This window comes from Poecilia mexicana, unplaced genomic scaffold (assembly GCF_051168715.1).
Source record: "Poecilia mexicana isolate PSO_F unplaced genomic scaffold, ASM5116871v1 scaffold_5, whole genome shotgun sequence".
Taxonomy (NCBI): Eukaryota; Metazoa; Chordata; class Actinopteri; order Cyprinodontiformes; family Poeciliidae; genus Poecilia; species Poecilia mexicana.
In genome coordinates, this window is record NW_028263374.1 from 10803801 (window position 1) to 10831304 (window position 27504).

The window sequence follows — 27504 nt, forward strand, 5'->3', positions numbered from 1 at the left end:
CAACAAACTTGAACATAACTGAAGAGTTAGAAAAAAAAAAAATCGAAAATTGCCCATATGTTCTACTACCATCTTACTATTACTTTGCCTGATAAAGTGCTGACGGCAGTGATTCGTTGGAATGGCTTCTTTTCGATGGGAAATATAGGGGCACTTTAATATCTTGTGGCTCTTTTTACAATTCATTCATTCATTCATTCATTCATTCATTCATTCATTCATTCATTCATTCCTGCCCTGAGCTACAGCCAATAATGCTGTTAACAGGAAACTCTGCTGTTTGCCCTCACTGTGTATGACCTAAAAATGATCATACAGCAAAAACTTCATCTCATAAAAATAGTGTAGAAAGAAGAAGAAAAAAAAGCATCGCACATAATAATCAGATCATGGAGGAAGCAATAAAACAGAAATAACTCATGATCTTTTTGTAATGTCACGTTTCAAGTGAATATGCTTTTGTAAAACTGATATTTTCTGTTTTCCATAAAATGAACATGATCAAACAGCAGTTTAATATTACTCATTTGAACTATTATCAGCTTTTTAATATGACAGAAATCACTTGAACAATCTAATCGCAGAGGACTGGCTTAACATATCTTGGTGTTATAATAAGCATGTTACCAACGTAAGTATTGCGCGGATTTGTGTTTATATCAGCTGTATTTTATAATTTTCATTTTTCTGGCTTATTACATTTGTTTTTTTTCTGTTGTGGCTCTTGACAAGCCACAAATTAGACAAGGCTAAAAGGCTGCATGGAGACAAACAGTGGTCATTAAAAGGAACAGAAAGCATGTAGGAAAGAAAACAGGTGTAAATTACATGAAGGCCAAATCCAACAACTTGTAGCAATAAACTGGTGCGTATGCAAAACATGCCGACTGGGTACAGTCCATACCGCCATGATGAGCTGAACCTCTGTCATTAACCCTGTTGTTGTCATGAAATATCCAAAACAGAAAGGCTTTCAGTGCTTTTTTTCCCTTTTTTTCCCCTGTTGGAAAATGGTAACATGAGTGCTTGTTTACGAAAGGAAAGAACAGGGTCACAGAATGAGTCATAAATGCAGATCAAAAAACATAAACCCTCTGAGCTGCAGACCTGATGTCCCCTCAACATTCCAGTCCAATAAACCACATTGGCAACATGTGATGAGCACCAATAGTTCTTAGCAGAAGTATCTTAGGAGTTTTAAAAATCATATATACCTAAAAGGGGGGGGGGGATTTAAAAATGAACCATGGGAAATGGACTGCGGCAAACCGCTCTGCCGTCAAGATCCTGATAAAAAAAGACAGTTGCATGAAGAGTCATTCACCTGTGTGAATTGCACCCATTGTGCTGTGCTAGAAGCATCTGTTGACGACGTATGAGATGGAGTAATGGGAGCTTAATAGCTCTGTCAGAGCTTTTGAGGAAGGTGAGTCACAGCTGTGGACAGCTTCCGCTCCTGTGCGATCAGACAAATAGAGCTTCCCCCCGCCCCTTGGACCAAATCAGGGCGAGTGGCGCATTTTAATTCACTACAATGAACTAATTTGTTTTCAGTCATTTACTGTCAAAAGTGAACCTTCCACCAAATTTCACTATGCATACTGCAGTAAGTCTTACAGCTTGTCCTGAAGCTTTCCAGTAACAGAATCCTCTTATCAAAACAAATTTCCTGAACAACCATGGTGAATTTAATCTGCGGCAAAGAAAAATTAGAAATAATATGGATCATGTTTCAGCTAATTAGTTCGGCACGCTTCCGGTTGGTAGTAGCAGATTTTGATCTCTTGATTTCCCTATTGGCAACCAGCCAGCAAGGATAAACCAGGAGTCTGAAGTCCTAAAGGTATTTTTTTCTGTTATTTTATTGCAAACATGTTATCTTCAATCCAGTTTAGCCAGATTGTATTTAATCCCTTATGGTAAAAGCATGAAGCCACAAAGAAACAAGTCCAATGTTTCTAGATCTCTCGAAAGTTTCCACTTTATGTCACATGCAAACCACAAATGACAAAGTATTTCATTTAGGATTTATCTGTTTTATTATTACAATGTAGTGCATAATTCTAATGTGGACTTGAATTTATTCATGGTTTCAGAATAATTTTAGAAATAAAAAGAATCTAAAAAGCATGACACATATTTTTATTCAGTCCTACTGAGACAGTAATTTGTAGAATCGTCTTTTGCTGTAATTACAGCTGCAGGTCTTTTTCTGTATGTCTCTCAGTTTTGCACATCTAGACACTGAAATTATTGCCCATTATTATTATTTCCCTTATTTGCAAAATAGCTTGAGTTCAGTCAAATGCTCCAGTTGGATCTTTTTAATTGGATCTTGGTCTGATACTTACCTGGACTAACACATTAATATGCTTTGATCTGAGCCATTTTATTGTAACTGTGGCCGTATGGTTACCTGCTGGAAGGTGAACCTCCACTCCACTCTCAAGTCTTTTGCAGCCTCTAACAAGCTTCTTTCCCACATCGCCCTGTCATCTTCCAATCACCACTGACCAGCTCACCTATGCCTGCAAAACAAAATCCTTCCCACAGCATGATGCTGCTACCACCATGTTTCCCGTGGAAATGGTGTATGGTGTGTTCAGGGATGATTTCCCCCGACACATTGTGTTTTGTGTATATATATATATATATATATATATATATATATATATATATATAATCTTATTTGACTGGCTCATCTTTTGTTACTAGACAGTTTTCCACTAATGTTCTCCAACAAACATCTGACAGATTCGCATTATTTGTATTTCTGCTGGGATCACATTAAACGCACTATTTACTTATAAGATATCTTAGGCTACATGTATTAGTTGCACCAGATTTCACTTAGTGGGATCAAAGTACAGGGGGTTGAATACATGTTAGTGCAACACTTTTATAACACTACTTGCATTGGTCTATCACATAAAACGACAATAAAATACACAACACAGCAAAATACAGGGTCTTTGTCGTCGGGAGCATTGCAGCAGGCTCGCCTAAACAGAACTAAAGTGGGACGACAGGCACACTGTGTGGCAGCAGTGGCAACTCGGAGGATCAGTTTGTCAACTTGTGATCCCCCTGACACTTAAAACCTCATATTACAGTTTGTCAATTCCTCTTGAGAACTGTATTTCATAATTGCAGCTGAAAAATGAAAGGGAACAATAATTTATTGCTCATGATTTTAGTGTGAGCAGCGCTTGTCGAGTGAGCATCTTGTGGCGAAAGAGGCATTATTGAGTTTACTCCTCAGAGTAGATGCGAAATTGCTTGTCCATTTTCAGCCCATAGATCCGTCTGAGCCCCGCCTGTGCTCTCTTCAGTGCAGGAGGGGATGATTAGGTAAGACGGTCATGTGTGGTTATGACAAAGACGGGGATGTGTGAAAGTGTGTGGGCGAGATGGGCCGATTTGATTATGGAGCAACCACTTGCCCTAAGGGGAAGAATGTGATGAATGAGGAAAAAAGAAGGCTGTTATTGAGTGTGATAGGGAATATCTTGTTTCCCCGCCTGCTTTTATAGCATCTTGATTGCATCTTAAAGTGGTTTAGGACAATTTTTGTACCAAACATGACTGTACATTCACATTTCTGTTGGCTTTCTGCACAGGTAAAGCTGTGGTAACGCTGCCTGCTTTTTTATTTATTTATTTATTTTTTCCTTCTGTGTTTCCTGGACAGGAATTTTACCAAACATTTCTGGAGTGAGTGTAAAGTAAAAAGCAACCATCTAAAACTGGGTTAATTTATATTTAAAAATCAGAAACTGAGGACCAATGTCAAGTATTCATCTTAACTTGAAGAGACATACAATAACTGTAAAGTGTTAGTGAAAAGATTTTTGCTTAATTGCGTTTAAACAAATTAACGGTTAATGTTTACAACGATGCACACTGCTTCCTGTATTTCAGTTTTGTACAGTAGAGTTCACTGACCGTTTTCACTGTTTTAAATGCCACTGAAATCCTAACCAAATCAAAAAGAATTTAATTAATCCCATGAAAACTGAGTTGTTTCAACAAAATGAACAAATCAATTATTCAAAAGGAATTAGAGGGACAGATAGATCAAGCTGTCAATCTCACGTAAGCTTCTTCTTGTGGCGCAAAGTTATTGTAAGAGGTTATTGCACTGGGCTAGAACGACTTTATTTATTGGTACTTATTGGAGTGGAGCTGAAGGAGCCTCAGACTCATGGTCTGGAGCTGTTTAATCAGTGTTGTCCATTATGTTAAGATTGAGCAGCATTCATCTTCTCAACATTACTTTTTAGTGGATTCGAAGCTCCCACATTACCTGGTTTCCTCATCATCATTAGCCCACTGGTGCAGCAGCTCAGATGAATTAGTACTGAAAAAGTGGCAACGCAGGCTTGTAACAATGCAACATCCTGTTTCAAAACACGGCTCTTTCAGAAATAGCCTTGATTCCTTTTTGTTCACATGCTCGCTGGAGCAATTTCCATTGAACAGATATCTGTAAACCTACCCCTCTTCCAAAAATGAAAATCACTTTCTAAATACTGCTAGTCCCTTGCAAAGCTGCTCGATACCTCTCGAATTTCATCACATCTAGTACAACCAAATGTCTTCAAGGGTCACCTAATAATGCCTCATGGAGTTCTTGTGTCATCTAATTGCGGCTGCTCTGTGAAGGCCTCGGAGAAGTTGAACTCGGTGAAAGCCTGTTCAGGTCACTGGTTTGTTCCGGTTTTCTATCAGTCTGACCTTCCTTTTCCCTGAAGCAAGTAATCTATTTCATCCCTGGCCAGGCAAACCCAATGGAGAAAGGGCAAAGAATCACTTTGTGACGGTATCACCGCATTCATATAAGTCCCACATTGTATTTTTCTTGGAAGAGACATGATCAAAGTGTTGGAAAGGTAGCAGAGTGACGGAGAAAGAGATGGGGTGAAATCTTCAAGAGTTTGTGTGAGTGGACTTAGGTAACTTAAGAAAAGGTAAACAAGATTAGACTCTTGATCAATTTTAGGCAAAATAAAATATGTCTCTGTTTCAGAGTAACGTTTCATGTAGTACTTTGCTAACAAAGCAAACCCTCCGTCTTCACTCTGCCTCTGAGTGTTGTTTCATCTGCCTTCATAGTCTCAAAGTCTGATTGAGAGACATTAGTGTCTGAAATACTTTCCTGCCGCCTTGTTCCCAGTAGAATCCATGGTTTTGCAAGACCAATATTCATGCTGTGTAATTTTTTTCAGCACTCGTTAATTTAATTTTAGAGGGACTTGACGCCTACCTATGATGATGGATAAAAAGGGTGGGGTTACTCGTGGACTACATCTTTGGGAGACTGGTCTCGGTTTGGAGATTAAAGGGGAAGTTCTAATCACAATGTGGAGCTACTTGACTTCATGCTGGGTGTGCACCGATACTGTAGATGTGACTTATGCAGCTCTCCCAGGCGCCTGGTGCTGTTTGATCTCACACATCTGAAGGAAGACTACTTTTTTTTTTAAATCCTCTGTGCTTATGACAGGCAGTTTTGTATCATTATACAGTTGAAACCAGATATTTGCATATGCAGTGGAGAAAGAGAACCTTTTTCACACTCTTCTCATACTTAATAAGGAATAATGTTTCATTTTTATTTTTGGTCAGTTGATGTTGATAAAATTATTTCTGAATTATTGTTGATTGGCTACAATGTAAGGCTTATATTTAGAAGCCTTATATACTCCTCCAAAAGAATTAGCTCACACAATTATAAGCAAGAACACATAATTTTTTAGGGATAAATTCTGTGTTCTTGCTTATTTATTTTACCTATATTCTGTCCACTAGTACTTCAGACCCATAAAATATGTTTTACTCAAAGCTCCACCATCTAATGTGTTTACAAAATAAGTTTTTTACACATAGATCAGCAAGAACTTTTTTTTAGTTAAGAGTGGTGTTACTTTAAAACAGTGTTACTCAAGTCAAACTAAAATATGACAATTAGTAATTCTGTAATTTACCAGGACGTTTTGTGCCTATTGAACAGATTTTAGCCTTAATTTCTTCATATCATCTAATTTACATAAAAGATTGATATGTTTATTTTTATGAACAATCACAAATTCATATGGTCTGTATTTGTTTTTTGTTTTTTTTGTTTTTTTGAAAAGGGGGATTGTTCTGAAGATAATACAAGTGACTGATCGAGAAAGATTGACTATATCATCATTTTCGGTTTATGAAAACACACATAGCTGCATTATCAAGAAAGCAGTGACAAGGCGTAGCTGTAAACGACTCTATTTGCATAGTTAGTTCTCTCATGATATTTTCTGAAATGATCAGAAATAGCGCCAGTAGAAACAACATGCTTTCAGGTGAACTTTCAATTTGTCCAATTCTTTGGTTTGTGATTATTATTAAATAAAATCTAATGAGATCCACATTTGTCCCAGCTGCACAAGTGTACTTTGAATAGAAATGAACAAAAGTACTGTGCCAAACTATGACTGTGAACTTGTTAAATTACACCTTCTAAACATTTGCATGTTCCCGTGTAAACATTAGCATTTAGATTAAAGTACCACGGCGCAGAAGTGAAGCCTCGCCGACTCACAAGAATGACTGCAGACTCTAAGTCTGGATGACATTCATGGCTGCTGAGAGAGAATGATCCACGTTCTCTTTTTTGGTGTATCTGGAGAAGCTCATTAGCCCAGAGAGAAGGTCCCGGAGGCAAACAGAGGTGGAAAGCTGACATTAAAATTTTCTTTCTGCAGCGACCCAATTCTCTAGTATAATTATACAGTTCACAATGAACTAAGTCTGATCAAGTGTCCAAAAGTTTTACCCCAGGATGTTGGTTTTAAAAGTCAGAGACACTTTACCTTTTCTCGTTGTGTTTATTTTTTGTTAATTTATTTAAAGAATGAAGTTGTAAAGGCAAAGAGATTCACATCTTTCCACGTTGTCTAATTGGCGTGAGCTTTAAAAGGCAGTTGTCTGATGGGCAAATGAAATGCAAGGAAGTACTTGTTGTTTTTCTCAAATTACTTTTTCCTTAAAATTAACCATCACATTTTTACACCACGCACACACACACAAGAAAAACACAAATGCATGAATCCATAAATATTCCATGAATCTCATTTTGTCGGGGTCCTAACCCTCCAGTATGTGCTGCTGCTTGTTAGGAATTTTCTGATGATCCCGGTCTTCCCGGGCAGGTTGCAGGCTCCCGATGTGTGTCTGGCCGGCAGAGCGGGAGTCTCCCTGGAGGAGATCTCGGTCTGAATAATTCAGCAGCTGGTGGGAAAAACGATCCTGCTTGGTTCTGTCATCGATCCGACACTAACGCAATGCCAGTGCGATAATTTGGACATAGGTGATTGAGGATTTTAGGGGCCCCAGAGTGGACTATATTTGTTTTAATTGAGTTTGTTCTAGGTTTTAGCCCTACGGAAGGTAAACGAGAAAAAGTAATACGGGGAAAATATCTTCTTTATTGTTAAAAACTTTGCAATGAGAAAGTGATATAGATTTTTTTTTTCTATTTAATAATTACATCCCTTTGATTCAATTTTGCAGTTAGGACAATAGCAGGACACCAAAGTAATAATGAAGACAAATAATGAGAGAAACAATTTAAGTGATAGAGAGAAAGTGAAATGTGTTGGGACAACTCCTCTAACTTTAATAAAAGTGTGCTCCATATGCTTAAGCCACCGCTTCGTTCTTTTGCTCATAAACATATTACTGTCATTCTTCCGCCCCCACAGCTCCCTATATTGCTCATATTACACATTTCCTTGAGTCTCCATCTGTTCACCCCACTCTTATTTGGTATCCTGTTGTACAAGTCCTCCTCCAGTGTCCTCTCCTTTCTTTATTTCTTTTTCTTCTGCATCAATCTCTTGCTTTCTCATCTCAGCCAATAGAAAACATGGCTGAGATGCCATGCTTTCTATTGGTGCAATAGATGTTGCACCAATAGATGCAACATCTATTGGTGTTGCATCTGTTTTTGTTAGAATCCATCCATCTTCTGAGAATAACGTTTATATCCAGTGTCCTGAGGCAGAATGTATGTACTTTTTTTATATTTTCATTGCTGGATATAAAACTCTTTTTTTTTTTTAATATTGATTTCTTTACCCAGGTTTCTTTCCAATTCTGAGTTTAAATCCCGGTTTTGTGAAAAATAATAAAAATATTCCCGTCTTTACGTAAACACTCAATGGCCACTTTATTTGGTACACCTGGCTACCCAGCTCAGCCCCCATCTATCTGGTGTCAACAAAGAGTCCTTGGCGAGTCCATTATACAAGATGTTATTCTTCTGTTCCGCCGCATCTCAAAGCTGCTCTGTTGGATTTTGATCTGGTGACTGTGGAGCTTATTTGAGAACAGCGAGCTTTTATCATGTCCAAGAAACCTGTTTGAAGTTATTTAAGATGTGCGCATTATTGTGCTGGAAGTAAAGATAACATGATAGGTACTCTGTGGTTATAAGTGGAAGAACATTGTCAGCAACAATATTGCGCTTGCCTGTGGTATTTTGCCAAAGCTGAACAGCGCTACCTATGAGTCCCCCATAGGTAGCGCTGTTGCTGGCACGTCTCTTTGTTAGATTTGGGATTTTTATTACCAGATATAATTGCATTATCAGTTTTTTTTTTTTAATTCCATGTCATTTACCCTTTTTGTGAAACTTCTTGTAAAATTTGTCTGTGAAAAGATGCCATATAAATAAACATTGTATCTTCGTCAATGTTTTAACATGTTGTGCTCTTAGTGATGGTATTCGGCATACCTTGGCTGTAGCAAGTGGTTATTTGAGATACTGACAACTTTCTCTCCTCTGACGTCAACAAGGCAGTTTGGTTCACAGAGCTGCTACTTGCTGTTCATTTTTCTTTGTCAGGCCATTCTCACACCAAGTGTGCTCTACCCCGGGGTGGCTTGTTATTTGGTTAAGAACCCTGATATTGCAGGTGCAGCTACTGTGATGTCTGACACTGTAAAAGTTTGGATTTTGCAATGAGGCTGAAAAAACAATCTTGCATTTGTTAGTGTTCTTGACAGCTCCTTGTTTGATCATATCGTTAACATCCATTTCGATGAAAACGCACACCTTTTGCTGCATTTTTCCAATACCTACAGGTTTGTATACCTGTAAACATGTGCAATCTCCAGGTGTCTTTCAGAGGTATTGTGTCCACCCATTATTTCTCAGCACTGAGTAAGTTTTGATAGCTGAAATTTTTTTTGCTTAATAATTGATTGGATTACCTGGAACAAATCTTCATTGGAATCTTTGCCTATTGAATTTAATTTCAATGCAATTTATTTCTCGCCTTTGTCTTTCTGGGGTTGCTTTTAAAGCTAAGATGGATGGGAGCTATAAAGTACCTTTAGTATGTTTTTAAAAAATGGAAAAGTCGTTTTAAAAAGGTTATTTTAGCTCATGCCCCTTTAAGATGCAGCATTTCCTGTAGTCTATCGTCACGTGACTCCACCCCATCCAGTATGTGACAAGAAGTTAAAGAGATGATGAGGTTGAGAAAATGGAGGGAATTTCAAAAGTTGAAGCGGTGGCAGTAGAGTTGGTTGGAGCAAGACTTTATGGCTGCAGTCTGGAGACCTTTTGTGTTGCCAGAGCACACGTATCATGGCGTTCGCCTGGTCAACTTAAGCCACAACCCTCCCTGGTGATATGTGATGTGAGTTTTTATTTTGAAATGTAAGCTCATGTGCAGCATGGTATTCATTCACCAGACAAGCACCACGAGGTGAGTGCCGTGACATGGGAGGTCTCCAGGCTGCAGTCGTACTTGTCTCAGTTGAGCTTCCAAAAATTCCTTCCAAAAATCAATTATTTGACAAGATTTTAGGTTCAGCAAAACATTTGAAGTTAAGTCATTTCATACTTCTAAACTTGCTCAGTTGTGCCTATTTTTCAATAACACAACGATGAAAAGTACACCTTTTTATCATTTACTTGAAGACGCTGTGGTTTTAAAGTCCATTAAAGTGGTGAAGAAAAGTGCTGTCCAGAGGAATCCTACCATCAATATAAGTGGCTGTGAATTATTTATGCTTGTCTATCACACTCTCTATTGTTGGAGGCACAATGGAGAATGTGATAAGCATTCTTTATTGTGAACACTAACCCAGTAATAAGTGGGTTAGTGTTATTGTCCACTTATTGCTATTGAGGTGAACTGCTCAATATGTCATGATATTGATTTCAGACCACATCGCCCAGCCCTATTTAGTACATTTCGTTGCCCGGGAACAGCAGTCAGAGAGTTTGCCATATTGGACAAGCATACTTCAAATATTTCCCAACGAAAGTAAAGAAGTCCTGTTGATCGCCCTTGCTCTGGTTTATGATCTCTGTGCGATCCATGAAAAGTCTTATGGGTGCATCACTGGGCTGCTCAAAATTATTGATAAGGTGTTCCTTGATTGGTCTAACGGTGCAGGAATCTTCTGTGCAGTTCATTGTTATGGTATTTGCATGTCTGGTTACTGATTGCTGCATATATGAGCTTGTATCAGTAGCAGCTTATCCATGAGGCTTGTCCTTCATCCCAGAAAACTGACTACACTGGCTTCTATTCAAGGTTGCAGCCTAATCATGTCTACACCAACATGGCAGTGGTCCAGATGACCTAATGTTACAAACTTTAAACAACATTAGACTGGCCTGGTTCACCTTTTCTGTCTTCATGTCAATTGCAACTGAGAGATGGGACACCTCTCGGCCACTTCAGTAGGTAAAATATATCCTACTTGGGTTTTAAGCAATAAAAGCATTAGTCATGATGTTCATGGACGTAAACTAAAATAACATGCTGGGCTTGCCTCTTATTCCATGCTGCGTCTTGGCTCATACCACCTCATAACAGTAAAGTCCTCATAAAATCTGTGAAGAGAGTTTCTGTCTTTACAGCATTTTATTGCCTGTTGTTGTTTTTTTTTTAAGTATTTACATTTTTTATTCTTGTATGACAATAAGCATGACAAGAACTGATATATAATGTCAAAGATATGCTACATATTTGAAAAATATAGACTTTTTAAAAAAACTTTTGTGTTTTATTGTTTGTTACTTATGTTTTATATAATTAGAATGCTTGGTTTTAGCTCTTAGGGCTTTATGTACTTTTTTGATTTTATGTTTGTCTATGAAATTTACAGTGCCTTTTCACTAATCTACATCATGGTGTTGCCTCAGTTCCACATCTTCTTGGTTGTTTTATTTTTTAATCATTGCTTATTATCCTCACTTACTTGTTTTTTTTTATTATGTTTGATTTTAAGGATTTGTATTATTTTTTGTGATGGTTAAATGTGTTTAACCTATGTAAAGCACATGCTGCTCGGCTCTATAAATATTTGTCTTAGAACTCACAAATGGGAAAATAATAGAAAAACAACCTTTTTCTAGCTTTTTCTAAAGTATTAAATTTATTAATGTTCACTAATCTTCATTAATCTTGCTTTGCATGAAGCTATTACTCAATGTCATCAGTTATCACAAATAAATTCATTTTTTACATATTCTCAATATGTTCAGCTGTAATGGGCACAAGCAAGATGTTAAGAACAGAGTGTGGGTTGCTTGCATTCAGCACAGACCTGTTTAACTCCCACAAACCATTCTTTCACTAGAAATTTACATTTTACATGGCAACCATTTGCTATTATATTCACATGCTTGCATCCAGCTTTGTCTTTGATGCTATCTATTGAACATTGTGTCGACAGCATCATTTAAACATGCAAAAAAAAACAGCATTCAATGTGTTTCAGTGTCAAGAAAATGAGCTCCTCTTAATCTCTAACCTGTGGAGGAGTTCATATAAAGTAAACGGCGTCATACATTTCTTCTTCATCACAATATGTGGGAAAACTGTGCATATATGCTGCAATAATGTGGAGCAATCTCGTGAATCGGCACATGCTCATGAATCACGCCACAACTGAGCAGCACATCCATTAGCTCCCAAAGTTTTCCTTATTAGCCTGTGGCAGCTTGTTTCTGCTGAGTTGCGCTCCGTTCCAAGTCAAGAATCTCGGCAGCTCAATATTCACATCTTCAAAGAGAGCCACTGATCCCTAGATATTTATCATCCCTCTCTCTGCCTGCTCTCTCAACACTTGGAGTTGGAATGATGAGGAAGCTCCCGCAGGTTAGAGGAAAGGGGATGTCTAATTATTGTGGTTTGTGTCAGATTTCTGTAAATAAAGTTAACAGTGTCTCTGGGTCTGTATAACAGACGCTTGTTTCTTCTCCCTGTGCAAGAGGAACTCCGTTATGCTCGGTCTATTTCTGATACAGTCTCCCAGGACTGTATTCCCTTCACTCTTTCCAACTCCATATGCACTCACACGTTCTCTGACACATTTTTTCCTCCTCTTCAGTCTTCTGCTTACATTTTATCTTGCCTTATATTCACACCCTCTTTTGATTTCACAAATTCCCATGAGCACATAGCCATAAATATAAAAATCTAGCACCCTCCTATTAAGGGATCTAGTTTCTTTAAAAAAAAACAAAAAAAAAAAAACACACACACACACAAAAACAAAACTCATTTACATTGTAAAATGTGCCTCACAAAGTTAGTTTTAAACCCCTATTTGTATTGCCAGTTCCTTGGAAATTGACTATGCAACTCTAAACTTAATTTGGTGACATTTTATTGTATAACTGCAGACTAAAACAGCTTTAGAGCGTATTTGAGAATACGACACCTAATTAACAAAAACGCTTTCTTTCATAATCCTGTTGAATAAAGGATTTCTTTTGACAGTTAATGACTCTTATGAAATTATTCTTTTTTTGCTTTGCTTTGCAAAAAAAACAAAAAAAAAAAAAAACAGTGACCTAAAACTGCAAAGACTGCTGGCTTGTGGGAATGAAAAAGACCTCATTTGGAATGAGAGCACTGTATTTTACAGTAATTGCTGGAGTCTGCTTGCAGACATGCACTGTTTTCCTGCAGATGAAAGCCTCTAAGTCCCTGCATTTTTAACGACAGTAACAACTGTTTGATTTTCTCTGGGCTCATTTAGGAGCCGCATTCACCTGTACAATAAAGTGCTGAAGAACTTTTGGAGTCGGCGCATCTTCGGGTGGGGTTTGCTGTCAGATTTAGGGCAGCACCATTGTTGTCTTGGGGCTGGGGTGTAGGCAAGGCATCTGCTGTGTGGGGGGGGGGGCGCACTTGACATGGTGATGAAAGAATTGCTTTGATGATGTTTTGTTTCAGCAGACCTACTTTTGAATTTACCCATGTTAAACTGCTAATTGGTTGGCTGCTGGTGCCAGAAGTATCAGCTATTGCAGCCTTTTTTTCCCCCCAGTATTTTTTAACCTTTTCCCTGTTTAGTATCTTCAAAAATCTTCCAGCTGAGCTGTGGATCTCTGCAGCTCCTTCAGAGTTGCCACCTCTTTTGGCGCTGATTAATGCCCTCCTTCCTCAGTTCAGGGTGATGACCATTAGTGGTAGTTTTGCCCTACATTTTCATTTTTTTTTATAATAATTGACAGGACAGAGTTCTTTAAAATGTTCAGAGCTTGCTACCTTGACCTGTCTGCTTCGTACCTCAGTACCTTGGTCTTCATGATGCTGTTTGTTCACTAAGTTCTTTCACAAGCATCTGGGTATTCACTGAACAGCTGCATCCACTGAGATTAAACTGCAATCTGAATGATATATTCACATTTACATGATATTTGAAATGAAATGGTTGTACTGGAGCTATCACGTCTAAAAGCGTCTGAATAGAAATTCGTTTCACATTTTTATGATTTCATTTATTTATTTTTTGTAAAGATGAACAGTAAAGACTCAGTTTTTCCTCCCTTTAATAATTATGCACAATTTTGTGCTGGGGAATAAATTGAAGTTTATGGTTTTAATGTGAGAAAATGTGAAAAACAAGTGGATGAATATTAATGCAATATTTTGTGTTGATATTTGTGAGCACCTTTGACCCAAAATCCTCTTTCCATCACAGCCTGTACCGACAAGCCGAGGGTGAGGGTAAGAACTTGACCAGTGAGACAAAACCATCATGCAGCTCTATCTTTAACAACAGCCTGGAGCACCCTCAAACCTGCAGACATTTATTTTTCCATCTGTCAATCCACTGATTCCTTTCTCACCCACTCACAAATAAGACTGCAATACTCCTCAAATTCTCGACCCCAGGAGACCATTAATTTCCAACCTGGAGCAGACAGTCGATGCCTTTTCCATCTCAGAAGCCAAGCCTTAAACTTGGAGGTGCTCATTCTGACACCAGCTTTTGCACATGTAACTACAAACCGTCCTTAACCATTTGCCATCTTTCGCTATTGCGAAGATCCTGAGGAACTGATAATGCATGTGCTGTTTTTTGTTGTGTTTTTTAAAGCATTGATCTACTCTGACAAAACGCTGAAATATTACTATGAATCTCAAGAGTAAAAAACAACGTACTCACATACGACAGATTCCCTGCATTTATGCATTTGGAAAATATTTGCCACTCTGTAATTATATTTACAGCTCAATGAAAATGTATTTGCCCTCTTACAGGTTTCTTCTGTTTGCTTTGTTTTTCACACTTGACTATACATCTTTCCTAAACCCATTTTTGGACATTCAGAGGCGAACCTGCTGGTGTGATTTGGATCATTGGATCATTGTCATGTTGTCATAAAGGGTCTTGTTTAAGTCATTTTTAATTCTGCAGATCTCTGGGTGTGGCTTGCAACATTGAATACAACTTCCTAAAATACGGCACATTTCAGGTTTATGTTTTCACATTGGGACAGTTCGGTTTGGATGGCTTTTTGATCTCAAACGAAGTACTTAACAAATGAAATAATCGTCTGGGAAATGAAATCACTGTTTGCAAACTGCTTTATTATGTTTATATAATAAATTACATAATGCTTTATGATGTCTGATATAAAAAAATGTCTGATGGTTTGAAACATTTAATTGTGACTATATAGCAAAAACGGGAAAAATCATTGAACAGCAATTTTTTTTTCTACAACTCTTTAACAGTGTGTATAATTAATCAATTTTGTGTACATGCAGTGACAAATAAGCAAATAATATATAAGAAGATGTAAAAAAAATGCAATACCTTGTTTTTATTATTTGCTGAATTTTTTGTATTTTTTTTAAAATCAAAAATATCTGTTAATAAAAGAAAGGAAACTGAAGAGCAGTGGCAGGATGAAGATGGTTTGAGGTTCTGCTTACCAGGACAGATAATGGTGAGGCCATTAGAGGAATGAAACGCAGCCAACAGATAAACAGAAGGTGGAAATGACAGAGATAAAGAGGAGGCAGTAGTGGAGGACATATGGGCCGGTTCAATCTGTCCAACAACATGAACTAAATTAGGAAAGACGTGGAGAGACGGAAAGAACAACTGGTTGGTTCTTGCATGATAACGCCTGCATAGATTAAACTCAAATTCACTTAAAGACAAATAAACTGAAATCACTATGAATGAGTGAGAAAATTGTTGTACTATAAATTTGAATTACTCTTAAAAGCAGGGTGAAATTAAAAGCAGGAATAGTATATTTGCCATGTTACAACAAGAAATACATTTTAAAAAGGTTTCTTTAACTTCCTTAGTTTCCTTTACATTTTTTACAATATAAAATATTTGAGACAAACAGCTTCAATTAGCCTTTCCAACGTGGCTCACAGAGGTGGGTGTGAGGCTTATAAGAAAAGCTGTTTCTCACATTCACAGACCTTCATCTAATCTTCCTATGGACTTGGACGGCTTCAGAGACAACCCTTACGTGAACTCACAGTTCCCTCTAATGTGTGATGACAGAGTATGGAAATTTCAACACGAACTGGATTCTGAGCTAAAGATGAAAACTTAAAAAAATGAAACGCTACATGGAGTCTCATGTTTCCCTTTGGGTATTAGTGTATTTGTAAATGAAGTTAGAACAACAGAAGCATCTTTTGTCCATTTTGCAAATGAAAAGAAACTGAATATCTCCAATTTGCTGTATTGCACCACTAGTAAAAAAATAAAAAATAAAAATAAAGACAAACTGATGATTTAACAAGAAACATGAGTTTTGTAAATTTAGAAATATACAATGATACAAAATAGCTTTTTGCCCAGATGAAGAAGAACAACTTTCCTTTAGATATAGGACACTGTACAAAAGGTTTTTGATGCCAAAGCAATAGAGCGACTTGCCTTGGACATGAGTGAGATTCCTTTCTTAGGATACTCACGAGAAACTAAAGCGATTTGACTCTATATGAAACATCTGTTTAAGGTATTTCTCCCTAACAGCGTATCATCTCCGCTAAAGCAGTTTTGTCAGACTCTCAGCACGATAAAAATTCTGACCATTTAGTACGGAGACGTTTTTGCTTTATATCATCCTCAAATGTGTTTTTAGTCATTTCTCATGCTCTTAGCGAGTTTCAGTCATTTAAATGCTGTCGACAACCAGCATGCAGCTACAAACAGGCAAAGAGGTTTCGTAAGGGTAGATAAAAATGGAGTAAACTGGGGAGGGACATGAGCTTTAATGAGCATTGCTTATGCTCTGCAGAGAAAGGGAGAACAATTTCTTTAACTAGACTTAAGTGTTGGCACTACATTCATTTTTCCAATTTGTTGTTTTGCTTTTAAAAAAACCCACCATTGACAACTTTTTTGCATTAGTTTTCATTAGTTCCTCTCAATGGTATTGCTTCTGTTTTTTAAAGAGAGCACTCTAGTTGTTACTGCGGTGAGAGCAACCCATTTAAAATCCTCTGTCAGGTGTTTATTTGAATGACTTGTGACTGATTGTCTTAGAATATCAGTGTGAATGTCTTGAATATTCACAGATCAGTCAGAATTGTATGGCCAGATCTGTAGTTTATATATATATATATATATATATATATATATATATATATATATTTAATTTTGATCAATTCTTCAGAAGAGCACTAAAGTGAGTTTTAGCCATGCTTCAGTGAGAGGTCACAAATAATTTATATTGTGAACATACTAGGGCTGTTGTAAACGAATATTTTAGTAATCGAGTAATCTATCGATTATTCTTACGATTAATCGAGTAATCGGATAAAAAAAATTATAAAATGAAATATTGGTAAATCTGGCATAATACCGGTGTTACTATCAGATATCAATATCAGTCCAATTTTTCATATATGAGCTTCCCTAACAGTTGCTTTTTTGTAGTTTAGAAAACTAACCTGTAACAATAATAGCTCACTTTCTAAGTTAACCAGAAGAAAAGTTATAGAAAAATCTGAAATTATATTGAATTTAATAACAAAGAGGCAGGCTCACAAATATGCTTATAAAAAATGTCTACAATCCAGCTTTTAGTTTATGTATTCATCTTCAGTGAGTTTAATAGATTAATTAAACTCACCTTGCCACCTAACCTGTCACGCTTTGGGTTTGAAAATACGGGAAATGCCGCCTGGAGTGGGAGGAGAGGGCGAATGAACGAACGTAAGATGGGGTGGAGGGGAGGAAATAGACCAGCGGACTGACGAACCGTTAGACCGGGGGACGAACACGGGGGGAAGCAATACGGGATATTTACGACACCTTCACTGGTCACACTCAGAAACTCATCTACCAGCCATGTACGATGCGCTCCGCCACCCGTTTCTTCAGACCGGGATATGAAATTTATTGTGCGGTTCGTCGGTAAAGCTACATTTACACGGTAAGCATCAGCTACTCAGCCGCCCGCCCTGTTCAGGCTATCCGCTCACCTCAGCGCTCTTCCCGCCGTTCGCTTTCAACCAGCAGCCCCGGAGGAGAAATGCTGCCGTACTCCAGGCATTCCCCAGTCATTTTAAGGATGCTTATTGGTTCCCCAAAAACGATAAAAAGTCGGGCATTATCATCAATCAATAAAATCCCCACGGGCCAATCTTGAAGACTGGACTTTATGCCGCTGAGACTTAGCTTTTGTCAACAACTCAGAGGCGGAAGTGAGAGCTCCGCGCAACGCAAATGAAGTCCCGGCCGGAACACGGTGCGCTAACTAATAAAACATAAATTAACGAAGCTTCGAGGCAGGTAAATTTTCCTCGAGGAATTTTAGTAATCGAGGTACTCGAATCATTCGAGGAATCGTTTCAGCCCTAGAACATACACAACATCACTCTGCTGTGTTAGGGAGCAGTCGGTAACAGATTATTACTAAAGTTGTCATTTGGTGTGGAATTTACACTCTCATTTATACCTTCAATAAGTGGATGATGCAGACAGCAATACTAAAACTGTAGCCTCCTTGTGTTTGTTCCAGACAACAACCATTTTCCTTCCTGTTAGTTTCTGGACCAACTTCCAGGGCATAGAAGAGAAAAAGCGTCATATTTTTAGATTTCCAACCTGGAAGTCACTGATCAGGGCAAGTCAATAATGAACAATATATGGTTTCTAGATTATCATTTTGTTTTATATCTATGATAGAGAGAGCTCTAGAGCTAGAATTTCATCACAAAGCAAAAATGGTTCTACTTATGGAGACTGGGAATCACCAAACTCCATTTTGGTTGAAATTGTCAAAACTTCCATTAAAACTTTAATTTGAATTTATTGCTCCTTTGTTTTGTGATGTAGCACAGTCATCTACAATTTTCCATTGTACGTGATATTGTGAAAACTTGCATGCATTCATACGGCAATAATAAAGCATGACTTGAATTGAATTAGTGCCTTACACTGCAAGCTAATGTACATCGGAGAGCTGCGAGAGTTGGTGCTTGGAAATAGTCCAAATGCAATAACATTTTTATCTGGATATAAACTGAATAAATTAAACTTAGCAAAGCTGCCAGTTATCAGAAAACAAACACTGCTGAGACATTCTACTATGTAAGCCTAAAAATTAGACAATTAAAATACTCCTTTTGAAATTACCTCTGTTGGAGCAAATTAAATAAAACAAAATGTGGCATGGGAATTTTTGATGGCTATGTTACTCAAATAAAATCAACCATTTATTTTTTTTAAGTCAAACTGACAAATTTGCTTTAGTCACAGCCCATCACAGTTACAGCAGACTTTTTGAATGTGATGCATAAGACAAAAAAAAATACAATATCTTAAGTCTTTATGTGCCTCTTTTCTGACTTGAAACAACTCACAGAGTTTGATCTTAAAAGCTGTGAGGGAGGGACTGAGACTGGTACAGCTGAAAGATCAAAACAGACCGAGGCTGATGAAAGAGCAGAGCCGGTGGTTTATAGCAAATGGAGGAAAAAGGAAACAGGAAAGAAACAGAAGCAGAAACTAAAACCTGGAGGGGCCAGCAGGCTTTGGCGCCTGGAGTGAGAGCTCTCATGTCACTGTGGTGACCCTGTGAACAAAACAAAACTAGAAAGGCATTGCTTCCAGGTACAGAAGCCCCGTGGCAGACATTATAAAAAGGTCAAGTGAGTCTGATGGAAGTAGAGAACTCTCAAATATGGGCACAGACTAAGTTAGAGAATGACAGATGAACCAAAAGTGACTCAACACCAGACAAAGTCTGAACTGCTTCTAATTCAAAACTCAAATTTCACATCTTGACAGAAAAGCAGCTACATGTACACATTGTTTTATTCCTTTTTTGGAGGGGAGGGGGAAACATATTTAAAAGAGTTAGGATTACTGCACTGAGAGGGCGATGAGCAAATCAACTGAGTACACAGACTAAGCACAACAGCAATCAGGAAGCCATTGTACAGGATCTCATACCCTGCAATCTTCTGGGGTAATGTTGCTGCTGGTAACGTTAGTTTGTAACCCATGAATGCACAAATGAGCCTGTTGGCACACACTTTGCTTTTTACTTACAACTGGATGTGTAATACAGGATAAACAAAGGAGTCTAAGTGCATTTTTTTTTTTTTGTAATGAAAATTTGAATCTCCCATGTCTATGTAATTGGTGTATCTGTAAAAGCCTGGTGAAAACACCCATTTTCTAAGTTTGACCAAATTTTTTATCTCTTGATTTTAACCCTCCAGCAGCTCCAGGACGGGTTGATTGGACCCTTATATTAGTGTACGTGGACCCAGTAGGGTTGCACTGACCCCACTTGCACTTTTAAACCTTAATATTCCTAGAATAACAACCCTAAACAGGAAAAAAAATATATAACCTAAGCTATCGATTCTTAAGTAAAAGTATTCTTAATATACATTCATATGTGAGCACATGAATAAAACAAAAGTTAGGAAAACCTGATATTTAATCTAAGTACACTTATTACTCTCAACAAAGAAAAGTACATTTTCTATTGCTTAATTGAAATCCTGTTAAGTTCACATTGGGAACTGAAGGAAAATATGAACATGAAACTTTAAATTTGAGTTTGGTCCTTTAGTAAAGGATTATTTTACTGTTTTTTTTAAAGAGTAAACCTATTTAAGAAAGCCTTGCAACATAGCACATGAGAATTGAGGTTCAAAGGACATTAAGTGGGTCTTCCAGGCTCATTGAAACATCATATGCAGAACAGAGTCAAGCAGGCGTGAGACCAAATATAGGGATCAATTATGTACTCAAATATGTGCCAAGGCTTCTTAGTTGGAGTATAAGTATACATTCTTATGCTAGATTTTTTTTTTCTTGCAGCAAAGGCTAAAAGATTAAGATAATTATTGTCTAGTGTCCTTGATGCAAGTGTATAGAAATCAGACAAAAGACGCTTTGGATCCAATTTGGGATTTTTTTTAAATAAATTTGGATTGCATTTAATCATTTCTCATTCACAATCTAAAATAGCAGAATATTCTAAACATTATTGCTTTTTATGGAATAATGATCACATCTTAATATTGTGGAGCAAAAGGTAAGGCTTAACTACATCATCCCAGAAAGACCAGGCCCCCTTTGCAAAGATTTATCTGTAATAAGGATTTTAACAAATATTTCAGTGCCAACAGATTTTATCATGTCTGTTTCTCAATTTAACAAATTGTTACATCTTAGAGCCTAACAGTACCTCAGTGTAGTACTGTGCACATCTGAAGGAATGTCGCCTCTTAGACCTCAAATATTTACAGAGAAATAGAGAAAAAGGACCTGATCCAACACATTAATAAACAAGTCTCTGCAAACCTATTTCTTGCATCTAACTCTAAATGAAACATCTTATATTTTGACCAAGAAAAGCAGTGGTGCCTCTAATTCAACACATTTCACATATTTCCAAGTTACAGTTTTGCTTCATGACTTTAGATGTATTATTTCTGTAGCGGTTTTTTCTCCCTTTGGAATTGCCAGCAGGGGTCTGACCATCAGAATGACTGAAAACATCTGCCTGACCAAAAAAAAAAAAAAAATAATGATGAGAAACGAATAGCTGGTGCGAAAACCATACATGATGCAAAGTAGTTTCCCATTTTCTGCCTGAAAACACTCTTATTTTACCATATGATAATGTGCTGAGAGTCGAACAAGAGGCAGAATTACGGAACAAGAATGACTTTATGGAGCTATTCTTTTCTTTCCTCTGTTGCATACACAACTAATTTAAAACTGTGTTCTAGATTACCATATGGTTCTTAGATCATTTTCATATGTGTGAGATGTTGCTGTATTTTTTAGTTTGTTTGCTAAACATGAGAATAGATGCCTATCAGTCAAGTTTTGTACAGGATTTTAATTTTAGACTTTTTACATTAACCAAATTTAGCAGTAAATGCCATTAAAGGTAAAAATTATAAGGTTTTCAGATTTTCTGATGTTAAATACATCTTTGTTTCGCTGCTAACCTTTAATTACTTACTTAACCAGAATGAGTATGAACTGTTTAAATTATCTTTTCAATTCAATTTATCTTTTTTTTTCTACCAGAAATCTGCTGGACAAAGACACCTTCTCAAAGTCCGATCCTAGTAAGTACTTCATAAAGAAAAAAATGTTTCTGTCAGATTCTTGTATTATATGGCCTTTTTCATATTGTTTCTTTCTATGTTTGTAACTTCTTCTTTTTTTTTTTTTTTTTACATATTTGTTAACACTATCACCAAGTTGTGACAGTATCATATGAGACATAATCTGTGAAAAGATTGAGCATCGCTCCCGGTGAAAAACAACCAATCAGAGCCAGGATGAAGCTTTTAATCATATTTGTGTACATGCTGCTCAACATGATAATGGCAGAGAAACAACTTGTCTTATTAGAAAAATCATTTATCCACTGTCTTTGGTGTGTATTTGTGAAGATTACTAATTATTTTGAGAAAGCAAAATAATTAGTTTTTTTCACAGATTGTCTGTCTTGTCTTCTACTGTCATGACATATTTATAATTTTGAAGACGTCTTTTTTTATATATATAAAAACTGTGTACTGCAGGTTGAACGTTTTGCCGTCCTGTCATTTCTGAGAATCTTTGTTTTACTTTAAGAGCTATTACTTGAGTTCAACTTCTTATATTTTTTTATTTGGTCTTTCTCTCTGTTTTATGTTTCCAATGTTTCCTGCACAAAATATATTATTTTTATTGCTGTTTTGTACTTTTTTCCACCCCACAGTGTGTGTACTGTATACGCAGGGTGTTGAAACCAAACAGTGGAGAGAGGTGAGTGTGCACACAATCACACAATTACGTCAAAGAAATGAATCCTTTCCAATTAAGCTGCAGTAGTTTGGTTAAGACATAGCATTTCAGTAGCTGTTTCACTGCGGGCTTACAGCAGTTTATTATACCGATTTATTAAAAGCTTCTCAAGCATCATTTTTCTGAAAATGTCAGAGAAACATCCGACTAATTGGGGCTTTAAAGCAAAAGAAAAAGAAAAAAGAAAGGGATGATCAATATGTTGGCATTTTGGGGACTAAAAAGCTCTCTGTCGAGGGATTAAAACTATTCTCATTGTACTTGTTTACTTTATGTAGCTTATTTAGAATGAGCACCAGTTCTCTCTTTGTCATACGATCTATTTGTTTGCCTTGTAAATAGCCATAATAATGCAGGCAGGTATCAGCATTGACGCTGCTTATCCAGGGAACAGAAAAGAGGTGGGTTTAAAGTAGGTACAAATAAACAACATACACAAGTGGACAACTATACCTATATGTATTTCTTATTTTAGGTATCTAATTATAGTGGGGCTTTGTTATAAATAAGAAAAAAAAAAACTTCTAGTTGTGAAAAAATACTTTAACATGAGTCTTGATGAGAAGAAGCAACAATTTCATTAAAACCTTTCGAGTTGAGAACAAGCATATGGTCAAAAGAGTCTGTCAAGTCTGCTCTATCTAACAGTTTATTCTGTTCTTGGTTCTGATCAGTAAATCTTGTGACAGAAGGTTGTCACTGTTAGTGGCTGCTTCCCAACACAGGGAAGAGACGGAGCTTTAGGTGTGAAGTTGTGGATTGTTGTGCACCAAGGACTTTATGGAGCTCAGCACAGGCCATCTTGGCATCTACCTTTTGTGAAGAAAAGGTAGATGCCTTTTCTTCACAAAAGAAGAAAAGGCATCTTTTCTTCTTTGACGTTAAAGAGGACGTCAAACACGTCCTCTTTAACGTGTTTGACGTTAAAGAGGACAACTTTGATACATTCTGAGTACAGGGAAAAGTTAACTTTGACATACATAATGCAAACACTAAAAATTACTTATCAGTAATAAAATATTAGTCAAACATCTTATGTATGCAAATGCGCAATTTGCAAACATAAGCAAAATCATTTCATTCTTTTAATTACTTTAAGCTTCAACCAATCAAACTCCAGCTCTTATCAACACACCTCCTATAAAGGAGCTGGGTTTGAGGTGGGCCTCCTCTTTAGCAGGAACTCAAGATGGCGGCCACAAAAGCACACCCACAAGGTAACAAACATTTCATCAGAACATTGACAGAATATTCACTTAGAAACTCTTAGAACTAACAAAAAGACAGGTTAAAGAACTGATTGGCTCTTTCAAAATCATATATATATATATATATATATATATATATATATATATATATATATATATATATTTACTTTTTAACAATTATCAACCTCAAAGTTATTCAAAATGTAAAACACAAGCAAGTTCACTGCTCTGGTGAGCGACCTACTCCTTCTTGACCAAGTTTATGAAAAAAAAATATTGGCTATTCATTGCCATCTTAGTTTGAATTTTGTTATTTTGATGTAGACCAGAAATACACATCAATCTGGTAAGAGATATTTTGTTACATATATTTTTTAATCACACATTTTACAAAGACACCAAATAAAACTATTATTTTACTATTTCCTCCCACTCTTTTCAGTTCAGGTAATGAATCACATAATTAAAAGGACATAATACATTTTATGAAAAAATGACTTCTCACTATTCTTTAGGACACCTTTGAATTCCTAATTGGATTTGTAAGGAAAATACCTTTATCTCTAAAAATGCAGTTTTGACAAATGACAGTGAACACATCAGATTCAGGAAATATGGTGCCTCCCAAAGGTAATTTTGCCTATTTACTAATTAGGTACATACTGATTTCTGGATTTTATTTAGTGGTGTCAGAGTAAGAAAGACAATTTAGATGAATGTTGCATAAAATAATAATTCCTCTGTCTTTCGTCGAGAATTTTTATCACAAAAGTGAAAAGGTTCAGGAGGTAAGAATACTTTCTCAAGGCACTGTAAAGCAAAGTATTTTCTGACAGTACCCTGCAGCACACAGGTCAAGTCTCGGCCACAATAAATGACTATTTACATTTCCTCCAGGTGGTAGTTCATGCAGCAGATTCTTGATAAAGGTTATGTGTATCCGTTTTGGCTTATCTTAAATTACCAAGATTTTTGTGTGCCCTCTGGTCTTCTTTTTCCAGATGGACATTACCCCATACACCGCGGTACCCTGCTCGAGATTGGTCTGAAAATACTTTAAGGCAATTTCTTGCTTTGACTGATTGCACTCAACCAGCAGCTATTTTCCCCAGAAACTTTAATAATTTTGGTTCAGTGGAAAAGATTTATAACTCCATTGCAGTTTAATAGCTGAGAAATTTCAAACCCACAGTTAAATGGCATGCCCTGTAGAGTTTATCTGCTACATTTTTTTGAAAAAATAAAGTTACAATTACAGCTTCATGACAAACGCATAGGAAAAAAGAAAGTACCTACCGCCGATCTACCACAGACTTTAAAAACCCGACATTGAAAGTCTTAAAAAAAATGTAAATATTGTAAAAACTTAAATTTTGGAAACTCGTGGTGTCACACCATAATACGGTAATCAACTCAAAGCACCTGCAGATGTTTCCTGAGTTTTTAAGTGTATTTTTATGCCTGATAGTTTGGTAGAATTAGTTGGATTGGATACTAAAATTCCAACATTTATTACATTTTCAGAGAGAAATTACATAAAAAACCTTCAAAGACGACATGAGATCAACTTTCTTCTTCATGAAATAACGTGGCGTCAGATTGCAGTGGTTGTAGGATTTTATTTCGGCTTTGGTGAAAGACCACAAACAATTTCTCCCTCTAGCTCTAGACATTCACGTTTGCTTTGGTAGTATTTACCCAGAAAGTCCTGCACTATAATTCACTTCTTCCCTTTAAAACAGTGTCCGAGCCACTTGCATCTGCATATTCAAACCGCGCCAGAGTTCACTTCAATCGAACCGAGACCGGAGTTTTCTTTTTTGATCCACAATAGAGTTTGTTTGCACATTCACACCTCCCTAAAACAGACTGAAAAGTCTGGAATCTAGATTTCAATTAAAGCGGACTGAACAGGGTTGGTGTGAATGCACCCCAAATGGTTAAACGGATATCCAGAAGGGAGATGTTGACACCCTCCACCAAAAGGATAAGCCACAAGGGGTATTTGCTGAAGAATACACCACAAAGTGGTGTATCCTAGGACATTTGTAGAAAGTGTGATAGGAAATTTTGCACCAATACCAGGAAGAGAGACGCAGGATCTGCATCACTTGAAGTCCAGTGAAAGGTTTCAGCTATCTGTAATTATTTGTGGTGGCATGTCTGCTTGTATTGGTCCACTGTGTTTTTTTTTTTTTAAGTCTACAGTCAATGCCGCCATCTAACACAAAACTTAAGAGCATTTCTTGTGATTTCTTTAGCATTGTGTAGACTGCTTTCATAAGTGATATGCTTGTGTGATGTTATTTCAAGAGAGTATAAATGTGGGAGAGTCTAAATTTATTCCTCACTAAAAAAAATTCTTACAGGAAAACATAAACATATTGTAGTGTTAGTTATAATAAATATTGTACACATACAATAGCAAATTAGGATTTTTTTTTTTTATTGTATGTGTACATTTCTGTGTGTTCTTCCGTCTAAAAATCATGCGAAAATAACTCAAGCTCAAAGCTCAAGCCAAGCCCTGAATTAGTTTTTTTTTTCTCATTTAGACACACGACACTTTTAGCATCTCTATGAAAATTCCTCCGCAACCAGCCAGAAAGCTCCTGATGCTCTTTTCTTCCTGGGGGTTTACGGAATGCCTTTTCTGCTTGCAGTGTGTTTCTCTTTTCGTTGGTGTTGAGCAATTGTTGCATACACAACAGAGCTTTTTTTAAGTGAAGGTCACAGCCGAAAAAAGAAAAAAAAAAGGCTCGTCTCACACTAATTCACACTAGTGTCATTCACCTCTGCCTGTGAAAGCGGAAGAAACCGCAAAGCTCATTATTGCAGCAGTATGCAACTGTCTACTCAACAACCCATGAGGACAGTAAAATCCCATGTTGGTCAAAGAAACAACACAAATCCCCAGCTGTGGTTTGTGTGTGCTCCGGGGAAGAAGATAATAAAATTTTGGTCAAGTTTGGGACTGAAGACCCACCACCAAGGCAAAGAATTATAATCACATTTTTTTGTTGCCCTACTTTGGTGGGCACACTTAAAAAAAACACCCACAATGTAACAGTGTTTTTGGAGGCATGTTCAGATTCTAACATCAGGCACTGTAAAGTCTAGCTGTTGCCTGAAGAGTTCAGTTAGCCAAGTTAGCCGCATGTCCAACACATCTGTGGAGACTCAGTTTGCGTATGTGTGTGATAGTGAGGGTGAAAACTCAGGGACTTCATGCCAGATTCTCATTAGCCAACTCCTGCAGTCATGCGGCATCTAATGAACTCTGCAGATCAGTATTGTCTCCTCCACTCAGTGGGGAAATCACATTACAGAGCTCATCTTTAACCATCACCCGCCTCTTTACTAACATGTGCTCACAGCTTCATCAACACCTCGGGGTCTCTCGGAGACTCAAGGTGCAGCACAGATTCAATTTCTGCCTTTTATTTCCGTTTCCCACTTACACAAGTCAGTTAGTGGGTTCTTTGGAATAAGAGATACTAAACCAAGCAAGGAGGTAGTAAACAATGTGTCGTGTTCTCGTAAGTGCCTGAAGTTTATACTGTCAGCGTTTTTACTGCAATAAGCGAAAAATCCTTACTAACATCCAACAGTGATCAATTTCACCACCATTGTGTGGAAAAACAGGCTACCGTAATTTCCAGACTATTGAGCACACCTG

General features: G+C 37.1%; 1 protein-coding gene across 2 annotated transcripts in view; it reads left to right on the forward strand.

Annotated features, from left to right (window-relative positions):
- cpne5b (copine Vb) overlaps positions 1-27504 on the forward strand; it is a 122104-nt gene that overhangs the window by 11180 nt on the left and 83420 nt on the right. For both annotated transcript variants that reach the window (XM_088005510.1, XM_014986309.2), the window contains exons 2-3: positions 21850-21890; positions 22532-22578. In XM_088005510.1, the coding sequence (XP_087861636.1) occupies positions 21850-21890; positions 22532-22578 (88 nt within the window). The remainder of the gene's footprint in view (positions 1-21849; positions 21891-22531; positions 22579-27504) is intronic.